This window comes from Sciurus vulgaris, assembly GCF_902686455.1.
Source record: "Sciurus vulgaris genome assembly, chromosome: 4".
Classification (NCBI taxonomy): domain Eukaryota; kingdom Metazoa; phylum Chordata; class Mammalia; order Rodentia; family Sciuridae; genus Sciurus; species Sciurus vulgaris.
In genome coordinates, this window is record NC_136464.1 from 176,452,421 (window position 1) to 176,465,738 (window position 13,318).

A 13,318-nucleotide genomic window follows, 5' to 3' on the forward strand; every position below is an offset into this window, starting at 1 on the left:
AACACGAAGGGAGAAGACTAGAATAAACCCGGGTGTTGGATTAGCTTTGTTTTTGTCTTTGCTTTTGTTTTTTGTAGGTAAGTATTGAAACAGATTTCAATGTATTTCCTTAGTGTTTAACATTACAGTGAACAAACAAACGTGGTAGAAACCATCTTCAACAGCAGTAAAGTAACCTCGCTGGTAATGGAACAATTGACCGATGTCATGTGTCTCCTGACTGCCACTAAAAACAGCATACAACTTCTGTGGCATTCCTACTAAAATGCATAAATCATGAGGAAATGTTCCTCCAAGCTGAGGGACACTCTATAAAGTAACTAGTCTGTTCTCTTCAAAATGGCCAAGATGTCTTAGTTTTGGCTGCTATAATAAATATACCACAGACTGGATGCCTTAAATAACAAATATTTATTTTTCCAGTTCTGTAAGCTGGGAAGTCCAAGATCAAGGTGTTGGCAGATCTGGTACCTGGTGGGGTTCCACTTCTCAGTTTGTAGGTGGCCATCTTCTTGCTATGTCCTTGCACGGGAGGGAAGGAAGGAGAGAGAGGGAGGAAGAGGGAGGGGGAAGCATAGAAGGAGAATGAGGTGAGGTGTGTGAGCTCGCCCTCACAGCGCTCCCACTTCCTAGCACAACCCCCGGGCTTTGAGTTTTCAGAACATGAATTTTGAGAGGACACAACATTCATTCCTTAGCACGAGGTCATAAAAGACCAGGCAAAGTGAAGGATTGGGGTCAGACAGAAACCAAAGAGTCATGAAAACTAAAATGTGTGGGCTGAAATTAGATGCCAGGCCTACCTCAAAGGGCATTATTGGGGCGGTAGTGAGGTTCGAGTAGGGTTTGTGGACAGATGGGAATATTGGGTGAGACTCACTTCCTGATCTTGGTGGCTGCAAATGTGAGGAGAGTGTCCTTGTGCTTTGGAACATAAGCTGGGGTGTTTATTGGTGGGCATCACAAACCTGTTCTCCACCGCCTGAGAAATAGCAGAGGCCAGGGGATCGGGAAGGGGTAACAGGAACTCCATGCGGTTGTGCTGCAACTTCATGTGTATTTGAAATTATTTTACCAAAAAAGAGCCATATGAAAAGAAGCACTTCCCTGGGATAGTCATTAGGATGATGGAAGGTAATTACACCATTTTCCTGTCTCTTCAGCAGTGAAGGATTGTGGTTAACCTTGCTTACCTTTTCAGTAAGGTTATGCCAGTGGTCTGCAGAGCTGATAAGCTGCCCTGTACTCTTCAAGTGCATGATTTCTCGTGAACCTAATGGACAGTGCAATTTTTAGCAGCGTCTTCCTTGAGACATAATTGATACAGAACAAATGACTGATTGCTAGTCACCCACCAGGTGGATATGATGAGTGAATCTTGGCCACCAATTCCTATATCTCTCCATATCTGTCAAAATGGGACAAACCATGATAATAACAAATAAAAAAGGAAGAGGTCTTATTTTTCGTGCTTATGAAGCATTGCTATTGAATCTATAATCCATGAGAAATTTTAAGGACATACATATATATTCTTTTGGGACTGAATTTGCTGATTTAAAATAAAACAAAATAATCAAATATGTGATTGTAATTATAATGTAAAAAGATAACAAATATTTTGGTATATATGTCACTAAAGGGAATAGAGGCTGAGAAAAGAATACAAACCTGCTGCTACATCCTTAGAAGATGGAAGCATAGAAAATGGAGTATCACATATGTTTATTGTTGGCCAGGAGAAATGGGCTATTAGGGGCAACCTGAGTGTCTGCAAATAGCACAAGGCTTGACTGTCACAGATAACTAACACAAATCAGTAAGATTGGTAAGAAATAGCACGTCGAAGCAGTAGTGTGTGGGAACTTAGGACAGGGAAGAACTTAGACACCCTGGTGACCATCCTGCAGACCTGTAGCCCCCCGCCCCCCATGTGTGAGGAGCTGAACCATCAGCTTAGGTAGTAGGATTGTGGGCAGGGGACATCGGGGTAGTGAAATGCATATGAAAAGCAAAAAAGATGCTAATAGGAATCAGATGCCCTGAAGAGGATCAGCAATGGGGGAGGCATTGAGGAGGAATATGAAAAAATAGAAGAAGAAGCAAAAGTAGTTTTTAAATTTCAGTGCTGAGGACGGAACCCAGGACCTTGCACATGCTAGACAGGCGTGCCACCACTGAAAACACCAGCAACCCCAAAGCCAGGTATGTTTAAAATAGGAGAAAAGCAGCTTGGAAATAATCTCTATGGGATGATGGGAAGAGTCCATGGTGCCACTAGAACTGCAGTGACACCCTAGCATTTGTTGGGGGTCATTGAGCGGTAGGTGCCGTTCTAAGTGCTCACCTTACGCCTCAGCCCTGTGTCAGCGTGCGTCTTATGCACGAGGAAGTGAGACCTGAATGATGAGCTTGCTCCTCGGTCCCGGAGGATGGTGATGATGGTGCTGAGGTTCAGCCCGAGCTTCTGCCGTGGACGCCGACCCTGGGCAGGAACGCAGGACTCCACCACCACCGGCAGCGGAGCTTCACCTGCCCCTCCTGTTCTCTCATCTACCTGGAGTTATTCACTAAGCTGCTGCAATTTACAGTGTGATCCGCAGAGAATGACCTTGTCACACCTATCCGAGAGAAACTCCTTCCATAATTAAACTGTGGGCAAAATAACGCAGGGTATTTTCTTAACCCGAAAGACTGAAATTAAAGTTGTTACTGATCAATTAATGAGGCGATAATTAAACAGAAACTAGACAACCTGGCTGATTGTAGATCAGTACACAAAATTTATTTTTTTTTTCAATTCACATCATATGAGATGTATTTAATTACATTTATAACATGCATATTTAATATAATCCTTTGTGACAGATTTACGGATCTTAACTGTCATCGTATCTGATTCCTTGTGATGCTTTTGTCGTTATTACACATATTTTGGGGAAAGAAATAGGACTGTTACCAAGGCAATAGTGATAAGAAGAAACTTATGGGAGACAGTTGTCTCTTTTTGTTTTCATAAAACAGTCATCTCATTTCCTTCTGGAAGGTCACAAAAGGTATCATAATTATATTTTAGGATAATATTTTAATAAATAGAAGAGCAGGATAAAGAAAACCTGCCCTTTTGTGTTATATTAAGATATAAGATTGTGTTATATAGTTCGTATTGAAATGTTCAGTATCATTCATTATGATATCAGCACAAAAATGTTTGTTTTGTCATGCTTTACCTAAGAAATCAATGTTAAAGGGCTGAGGTTGTGGCTCCGTGCTAGAGCACTTTCCCAGCATGTGTGAGGTACTGGGTTTGATTCTCAGCACCACATAGAAACAAAAAGATGTACCCCATTGGTGTACAGCGAGTCAAAATGCAGTCTGTAAAAATGAAATAATTTTGAAAATTATAATATTTTAAACATAAAAAAATAAAGGCCCATCAGCAACTGAAAAAATTAAAAAATAAATGTTGAAGCAAGTAATAGCATAATTAATAAATGTATTAAATGATAGGAAAATTATGAATTTCTTAGTCAACGTCTTAATTTGTGTTTCACAAATCTAGTAGCAGTTTATGTAGAATTCAGTAAACTAGAAATGTTAGTTGGTGTTAATATCCTATATTATTGGCTGCATGGTGTGCAGATTCCTTTGTCAATGGGCCTGTGGATATACCTCATTTATTTGATACATAATTGAATATTGTGATTTTGTTAGCAGTAGTTGAGATAAAAACCTGTAAACAGCTCTCTCCATAATAGTCTTTCAGAGTAGGAATGCACAGTGAGCCTCTTCGTCACACTAACACTGTGTCTTAGTGTTGAGATTACTTCTAATGCTTTTGCTTTTAACATGAATATAAGTTCAATACCCTAAAGAGTGCCGCAAGGTATTTGCTCCTACAAATGGCTCCTACTAAGTGGCTCTTTAATTTCCTTATGTGTAGAGTAGGGAAGGAGAGGATTCAGTTGGAATATATTACTTTGAAGATGCTTTCTGGCCTACAAGTCAAATCTGGAAGCTGCAGTTTTTCCCTTTTTTTTCCCGTGTGTGTAGTACAATCATTTTTAAGATATAGTCTAGAAGCATATTATAGGGGCAAGGATTTGTTATTCCTTTCTGAAAAATAATTATAGCTTGATCAACAAATCTGTTTCTTATCCTTCATTTTGTTTTCAGAAATAGAAGCAAGATATGTGGTCACTGTCTTTTCTAAATAGTGGAATATCTGAATTTTTATCTAAGATCTAACACTGTGCAAAATTAATCTCCTTAACATTTGATGAAAAAAAAGAGTTTAGAATTTGCCTGGGAAGCATGTGGTGAATCAAAAACACTTTTACAGTTCATATCTTCCCAAAGTTTTATTATTTTGGGGAAAAAAATTGGCAAGTACTTTGTTTTGTAAGTTTTACATTCCTGATGTTGAATAAAAATTCTCGAATGTTTAGCACGGGGCCACTGTAATAGAAGCTGTAATATTTTTACTGTGTCATGAGGTATCTCTGAGGAAGTGCTTTTATGTTTTTTAGGTAAAGGATGTAAGTAATCTCTCTCAAATGTCAAATTAATTTAGGGCGGGTCCTTTCTTTTCCCCTTCCGATGACGTAGATAGGAAAATCAAATGTTCCGAACAACTCACGGAAAATGTTCCGCATCAGCATCATCTGTACCAGATATGCAGTCAGATGATCTTCGTGGAATATAGGATTACAGGGAGATTTTTAAATGTGGAAAAACAGCTTCTTGAAATTGGAAAGAAATCAGGTTTTTGAATTGTTGTTTAAAATGTCATAAATATTCTCATTTTGAGCACCTTTCAACAAAACCTGTCTGTGATTATGCTGGGGAAAGTTTTCAGAAAATAGAGAGTGCGCTGATGAGCCTCCCTAGTCCCATCCGCCAGAGGCTGCCTCTGATCCTTTCAAGTTCATAATGTCAGTGCTTTACATGAGCATGGAGTCTTAGTGACTGTGGAAGGTGAGCCCCTGATGTCCTTGTGCTGGGGACTGCCTGCCCCGCTTGTCTTGGAGTCTGCGCTTCTCAGCAGCAGGCTGCACCCCATCAGCTCGTTCTCACGTTGCCTTCCCTTCCCCTGTGTCTCTGGCTTTGTAAGTGACCACTCTTGTGCTTCTGTGAAGTTATCCTAGCTCTCCTGAAGAGCAGGAGATGGGCAGGACCCCTGCGGGAGATGGGTGTGCAGCAGTGATCCAGTGAGATGACGTGGTCCCCAGGTTTGGCAGGAGTGGCAGCAGTGCAGATGGAGAGAGGTCCTCAAGGCATTTGAGGGCCTCCCCAGTCCTCTGTTACTTCCTAAACCTTTGTCTTCCCTTGCCACTGTGCCCTCTGTATTGCTTCCTTTGTGACCCGCAGACTCCCCTGTATCACCCTGTTCCAGAATGTTCCACCACATCCTTCCCTTAACTAAAACTTTTTGGTAGTTTCTCTCTCAAACTGAGTGTTGCTTTCTGGTATCACTTTAGACCAAGGTTCCTGTCTCTTGTAAGCTGCATCTTCTTTGAAACGTACGTCAATCAGCCTTACCACCTCACCTTCCTCTTGGCAGCCTTGGGTTCCTGCCCTTGCACCCCTTTCTTGGTGCAGCTGACGACTAGCTACCAGTGCATGGTCAGTCTCTGCCTCCAGGCAACCTGTTTTCTCTCAGTCCCTGGACATCATGCTTGTTTATACCTCCTTTGTCCAATTTAGACTTCCTGGCCTGTAATTACATCATTCACTTACAAGTACCCCTGGCTTCCTCAGCCCTTCATTCTTCCATCAATTCCCTGTGTAGGTGAATCGGCCTCCACTCTCTCTGTGTCTGAGGCTACACACCTGGGCATTGCTGGAGAACGTCACATTCCAAGACCAGGTTCATATGGTCTGGTATCCGTTGCTGGCTGGTGATTTTCCTGTTCTCTAATAAGCTTCCTCTTGTTCCTCTTCCTTGGTGACTCACGTTTTCATGCTATTGGCATACTTCCCACTTCCTTCCAAATGTCCTTCTCCTCCACACTACCAGTGCTGTGCACTGATCACCATGCTTTATTTTTCTGTTTTGAACTATAGCCAGAATAACTTCAAAAGTATCAAGTGGAGGACTGGGGTGTAGCCCCTCACTCCTCATTGCACAGCATGCCTGAGACCCCGGCTGTGGATATGTGTAACGTGAATGAGTAACGTGGATGTGTGATGTGGATGTGTGTGATGTGGATGTGTTACGTGGATGTGTTACGTGGATGTGTGTGACTTGGATGTGTCATGCTCCAGTTAGGACCTCAGTCTTCCATTGCTCTCCACACACTCTCCCCTTTGTTTTCTGGGTTCCAGGCACACAGCTAAGCTCTTTCTTGCTCCATGGTTTCTTATTTCGTTTTGCTCCCCGCCCGCCCCCCCATGATATTCCTTCTGGAATATTCCTACCCACCCGCTACCACCAGCACACTTACCAAATTCCTGCCACCCTTTGGTCTTAGCTTAAAGGTTACCTTCTTAGACAGGCTTTCCTTCTGGCTGAGAAGTGAAGAATACCGAAAATCAAGATGAGAACATAAAAACTGCTAAAGAAGTTTGGTGACCTTTCAGAATACGCTTTTAGTGACCAAACTGTAGAAGATTTGGGGGATGGTAAGAAGGTAGGTACCAAATGTGTTCTAGAACCTGTCAGAGAAGAGACCTAGGTGGGCAGTTAGGGAGCCCTGTCCAGGCTTGAAAGCAGAGAGGACATAGCCAGTTAGACTGAGGTCGGGAGGTTAATTAAAAGGGGCAAATTAAGAAGCAGAGGAAATATAAAATGTGGGGATGAATGACATAAGAGAAAATGAGAGGAGTCACGTCTGACTTTAATTTCGGTTAAAAGAGAGGAGGTCATCTGACAGGAGTGTGGCTCAGCTTTAGTATTATAGCTAATATGAATTTGGTACACCTCAGTACTAGGTCTGTTTAAGCCAAGGATGTGACATGACATCTTTAGGTCAGTTTCTAGATAGAGGTGTTGTGTCTTTAGCGTGTCCTTAAAATATGTGGAGCCTTCACACAATTAAGAATATTCTAGTGTTTTCACAAAGCTGAGACATTTCGGTGGGAATGTTTGCCCTGGAGAATGTGAGACTTTACTTCAGCCCCAGGGTGTTATATCATTTGTCACTTCACTTTTGGTCTGTTTTTCTTTTCATCTCCACATTGAATTTTATTTAATTGGTTAGCTTGTATTGTCCATTAAATAAAGGATTGTAAAAATTTTACATGCCAAATGGAGGTGCTTGAGCAAAACAAAAATTCCTTCATAATATTGGAATTGCTCTCTCAGGAACAACTGTCAGAACACGTCTGAGATGGAAGGACTTTGTAACCATAGAACTACGCAGGTTTTGGGCACTGCTGGTCCAGGTCCCTCTTTTTCAGAAGAGGATGAGACACTGTGTGCAATACACTGTAAAATTGGGTGTAGTAGATGAAATCAGGACAGCTACACCCAGAGAAACTGAAATGAGTATTGCCCTGTTCACCAAAATGCTGTTTTAAGAAAGCATGCATTTAAGAAAGCATTGCATGTGAAGGTCTGCTAATTATGTATTACAGAGGGCGCTGACCCACTTACCCTAATTCTCACCTTAAAGTGAATTTTAAATGTGTGTGTGTGCGCGTGTGTATTTATATATTGATATCTATATCTATATCTATATCTCTCTCTCTATATATATATGTATATATATAAATAAAATACTCCTATCCAGGACAAAATTTTAAAAGTACCACTGGATTCATGGTGAAAAGTGAGCCTCTCTTCCACCCCTGTTCCTCAGCCATTCTGTTCCACTTATGCATTTGTTCAGAGATTTTCTACATATGAAAAAAAAAAATAAAAAATAAAACCACCACACCTGAGCTGGGTACCTGGTACACACCTGTAATCCCAGTGACTTGGGAGGCTGAGGCAAGAGAATCACAAATTCAAGGCCAGCCTGAGTGACTTAGTAAGACCTTGTGTCAAAATTAAAATATTAAAATGACTGGAGATTTAGCATAGTGATAAAGTACCCCTGGGGTTCAATTCCCAGTACCAAACCGACTAACCAACCCACCAACAAGTGGACAAAACCCACCACATATACGTTGTCATTTTGTTTTCCTTAACAAATCATGGCATCTGTATATGTTATTCTATCCTTTCTTGGGGTTAGTTTTGTATCAGCACTTATAGAAATGGCTTATTTTTAATGAAAGGGTCCCCTAAGTTTTTATATACCACAGAATAACTATTTATACCATACAGTTTAAGGAAATCTTGGCTGGGTATAAAATGATGGGGCATCATTTCCTCTTATCAGTACTTGGACCATGTTTCTCTATAGTTTTCTGTATTGGTGATGCTCTTGGGTAATTAGGCTGACTCAATTTAGTTTTTTAATTTCTTGTGGTTTCTTATTTCTGCCTAAATATTCACATAATTTTTTCTTTAGTCTTAAAATCCGTACATGTTATCAGTCTATAAATTGAAGGTTTATTTTAGAAAGTCTAATCATATGTTTCACTTTTACATTTATTCTTTACCTTTTTATCCCCTTTCTTCCTCCTGCATATCTATTGTCTTTGTTACAAATTGCCTTTATACTATTGGTTCTGTCAATTTTTGTTTTATATAATTTTTCCATGTCCTGGTATTTCTTTTTAGTCACATTCTATTTTTGGTTGCTCCTTAATTTGGCTTTTATCTCTATAATGTTATTTTTCTCTTCATTTTTTTTTTCTGAGTTCTACCAGCTTGATTTTCATTTCCTTCTGTTGTTGTATAATCTCTTCTTTGAACCTTTGTTTTTCTTCTTTGAGTTTTTTTTTTTTTTTTTTTTTTTTAAAGAAGGGTCACATTTCCTATGGTTGCCTTTGAGACTTTGGAGACTTATTTATCTGATCTCTTCCTGTGTTTCTTTGAGTAGTTCTTCTTGTGTTATATGCTCTTAATTTACCTGTTTTTCCTTATAGATTTTCCCCCAAATTGTATGCTGAGACACAGTGTTGTCTGTTTCTGATTATGGTTTGTATCGTAGAGGAGGCTGGCTGGGAAGGCTGGCTGTGAGTGGGGGTCTGCAGCTTCTCCCTGGACCTGTGACCCTTGTCACCCCTCACCAGCACTGCTCATTTCCCATATGGAAAGGTTGGGTGGGGTTCTTTAAGGGAGCGTCTCAGGGTTGCAGTAATGAAATGCCCCGTCTGCTCCTCATTGCTTCTTGTCACCCTTGCCTAGCGGCCCGGTGGGAAGGGGAGGGATGCACAGTAATGAGTATTCTCTCTCTGTCTGCACCCACCTTTCTGCGCTATTTCACTGTGGTTCAGAGAAGTCTCTGCCTCCCCTATGGCTTATCCTAGGTTCACCCATTTGAGAATACATCAGCGGGGTCTTTGTAGCTCTTGGTGGGAATTGTGTATCTTGGAGGTTGGAGGCCCGAGGAGGCACCTGGTAGCTCTCAGCACAGTTCCTTCCCTCATTAAATTTTTGCAGATGTGTTTGTGTTTCATAGTTTATGGTTTGGAATCATGATATCACCCTTGTTTCAGTTATATAGGGAAATTACAAATTACACTCATTATCAGGTGTGCTAGGAAATGTGAGTTTTAAATTTTTCCATCTCATGTAGTCTTTCTTACAAGCCCTCTACAGTTAGCAGGGATAGGGGAAGAAAAACCTATGTGTAAATAGGATCTTGGCCCCTCTGGTGTGAACACCCTCTCTCAGGTAACGTGGTGTTCCAGGCCTCTTGCCCATCCCCAGCTTCCGAGTGTGGGCCTGGGAGGGGGCTTTGGGAATGGTGGTCAGAGCTGCCTATGATAATGGCAGTGGCAACTCAGCTCAGACTCAGCGCTGTTCTTATTAAGTTGGTGCAGAGGGCCCATTGAGGAATGAGGCATGTGCCCATTTGGGCTCTTCGGGCCTGTGGTGGTGAAGAGATCCCTCTGCTGCCCTTCGTCCCTGCTTTTGTCCTGTAGTCGCCTGTATTATGTGGTCTTCATCCTGACCCATGGCTTCGCTGTCTTCTCACTAAGACATAGAAACTTCTGGATGCCAGGAATGGCACCCCTGGGGTTCTGTCCAGCTTCTTCCTCCGTCAGGGCCGTGCCCTTGCCCCATACCGTCCCAGCAGTGCCTCCCCTGGACTGCGTCCTCAGCCTGGATATTTTCAGGGCACCTGATACTTGTCTTCCCTCCCTGCCAACCTCCTACCTGTTCCCAGGGGTCCAACAGAAAATAGTGAGGACTCTGCTATCTGATTTTAAAGAGTGTCTTTTAAGAGACGTGATGGGGGGTAGTTTCTAGGGATCATATATCTTGGGTCTGCTTCAGGTTTATTTTGAAATATTAAGTATCCCTTTGTTAAGTTGTCTACTATAGACTTAAAATAATAATGCTATTTGTTTTTTTTTTTTTTTCCTCTCATACTAATGGGTTATAATCATCAGTGAGTGGAAAAAAACTTTTATTACTTGTTATTTGAAATTAGCTTTTATTTTTTTCTTTTCAATTTCTTTTATGTTATTTGTGTGGAATATAAATTTTTTCTCTTAACTGTGTCTCTGCTTTGCAAGATTATGGGTCTTTTTTTTTTTTTCATTGTCATGAATGAGGACCTGACGAAATTAGTCACTTATGATTGATAAAAGTATGATAGAACTTTGCAAAGTTTGAATGATCTTTGGATATTCGACACCAAAGAATTTTGCCTAATTAAAGTCTGTTTAATTAAGATAACAATGCATAGTCCTTCATTAAAATTGCCACAGAAAAAGTTCTTCCTTGGTCCTTGGAGAGGATATTATATGCAAGCCCTGTTGCGTGGGTTGCAAAATGTCACTGGAATTTATATGCATTACTTGTCTAATTGCAGTAAATGTGGCGTGTCCAGATAGGTTTCGAGTTAGATGGCTGTTTGTTACCTACTGGAAATTGCTTGAAGCCTCAGTACCCAGAGGCAGCTGTTCATAGGTCCTTCACCTCTCCCCAGAGATGGCTAGGAAGACTCTGTTGTTGGACCCTGTCTTTCATGGTTGGAGCAGTAAACATGACAGGTTGTTGGGGAGCCATCTGTTTAAAATGGCTGCTGCTTTGTATGCAGCAGTGAACTTGAGATCAGTTTTCTGTCTTGCTTCGTGGTAACAGTCTTATTTGGTGTCACAACAGGTGGAAGTTGATGGGTCGAAACTAAACGTGACCAGTACGTGGAACCTGGCTTCACCCTTATTGTCTGTCAACGTTGATGGCACTCAGAGGATTGTGCAGGTGAGTGTTGTGACGATCTGCTCGGAAGCCTTCCTCACATTCGAGATCCTTGTCAGTGCCCGTGTGGCTCGTACTCACAGACGTACTAAGGAAAAGCTGAATCTCATTCAGATTATTCTTTATATACTTGAAACCATTTTTTCTTATTTTAGAGGATCTTTAGTTATATCTTATTCAGAGAAATTAATGTTTTCTTTTTTTCAGGCAATTTTAGAAGGTTTCCGTGTTATATTTTGTTAAATAAAGAATCAGCAGTTTTCTTTGCCATTGTGGCTTTTTAGTTGTAAATTGTGATGCATTATTATCTTCCTTATCTGTGCAGCTGGAATGTTATAATATCAGATCAGCAAAAAAAAAGAGGTATATAGATTGACGTTCTACAGCACATGACTTTAAAAAAAAAAAAAAAAAAAGAGTAATCTTAATTTGTTAACCTTTCTTTTCCCCCAAATGTAAAATGTTTTGCATTGAGGGGATGCTTTGAGACCTAGAGTTGAGAGAATGTTCTTTGTAATCAGTGACCCCTGTTTTAAAGGGGAAAACTATGGAAAGAGATTATCAAAATCTCCCCAAACACATGGAAAATGTGGTTATTATCTGAATAAAAATCACAAATCCTACAGCATTGAATGCTCATTCTTTAATTTGGTTTTACACAGAAAACTAATATTTAAAACTTAGACAAATGAAGAGCATCAGAGGTAAAGACTGTTCCTGATTCGTATCTACCTCTCGTAAAGACTTAGGGGGAGAGGATTCCATTCACAGTAGCTATTTGATGGCTGAACTAATTTCCCATCGAGGCCTCAGTTGGCTCTTACCTCTATTGGTTTTAGGAAACCTTCAACTCTCACTGCTGAGCCCTCCCTGTATTTTGACTTTAGTTTTTATGACTTGTCCCTGTATAATTTTTTTTCCATATTTTCTTCCATATTCTAGCTCCCCATCTTATTTCATTTTCTAACTCTATGTAAATGAAAATTATGAGATGAAACTCTTCGAGACCCTTGAAAGAAATATCACTACATAATTTCACACCACTTTGATCCATTTATGATTGTCTTCAAAAATATAGTTTGCTTCATTTGTTTGTGTTGAACTGAATATTTTCTGCAGTGAATTTTCTGGTTCAAGCAGTTATGTGCTTTGGCACATAGTGGGACCTCTTGGTGGTGAGAGGAAAGAGGCACCAAGTCCTCTCCCCAGGTTTGTGCCCTGTTGCTCTCAGCAATCCCCACCTGGACTTGGCAGACCCTGGTCTCCAGGGCCTTTGCACATGGAGGATAGATGGCTGGATATGTGTTCAGAATAATTACCCAGAAATATCCCCCTGAGCCACAGGGGTGATGTTCAGCAAGTCTCTCTCCAGTCTTGTCAGTTCTTTGCTATGGAGAGCATGACCGTATCTGAGATAAATGGTCCCTTAAAGGCAGATTCCTTGACTCTTTGGAGGAGGCCATTGCATCTAGTCAGTTCATTTTAATTGGAAGGAAATAAACTCGTAGAAAGCAGTAGATGGTGTATTGGAATAAAAGTCATTGACCAAAAAAAGACCAGAAAAGATTTTCCTTATGGAAGGGAACTTTGTCTACTTTCTGTGGTATTCAGTGCTAAATTTCCAAAATATAACGTGGACCCTGCAAAATTAGTGTCAGCCATAGTAATCATAAATAATGTGTAGTGCTTCCTGTGTGTCAGGTATAGTTTGAGGCAGAGTGCATACATTAACTCCTTCAGTCTTCACGACTGTATGAAGTAGATACTATTGTTTATATTTTTATCAATGAGACCACTAAGGAGCAGAGAAACTAAGTAACTTGTTCAAGTTCACACAGCTGGAGAGAGAGAGCCGGGATTTAAATCCCAGCAGTCTTTCTGTAGGAGCGGTGCTATGGTGAGCTAAGTAACTTCCCTATGAACACATGGCTAGGCAGAAGCTGAGCAGAAACAACCTTAGCACGGTGACCCCAGTGTATGTGTGAACAGCGTCTCGTTCAGCTTTTCTTGATTTCTTGATTTTCAGCTCTGCGTATTTGACCCCATGCTATC

At 40.8% G+C, this 13,318-nt stretch overlaps 1 protein-coding gene across 5 annotated transcripts in view; it reads left to right on the plus strand.

Moving 5' to 3' along the window:
• PCCA (propionyl-CoA carboxylase subunit alpha) overlaps window positions 1-13,318 on the plus strand; it is a 369,734-nt gene that overhangs the window by 269,053 nt on the left and 87,363 nt on the right. For all 5 annotated transcript variants that reach the window (XM_079138616.1, XM_079138618.1, XM_079138619.1 and 2 more), the window contains one exon: window positions 11,171-11,269. In XM_079138616.1, the coding sequence (XP_078994742.1) occupies window positions 11,171-11,269 (99 nt within the window). The remainder of the gene's footprint in view (window positions 1-11,170; window positions 11,270-13,318) is intronic.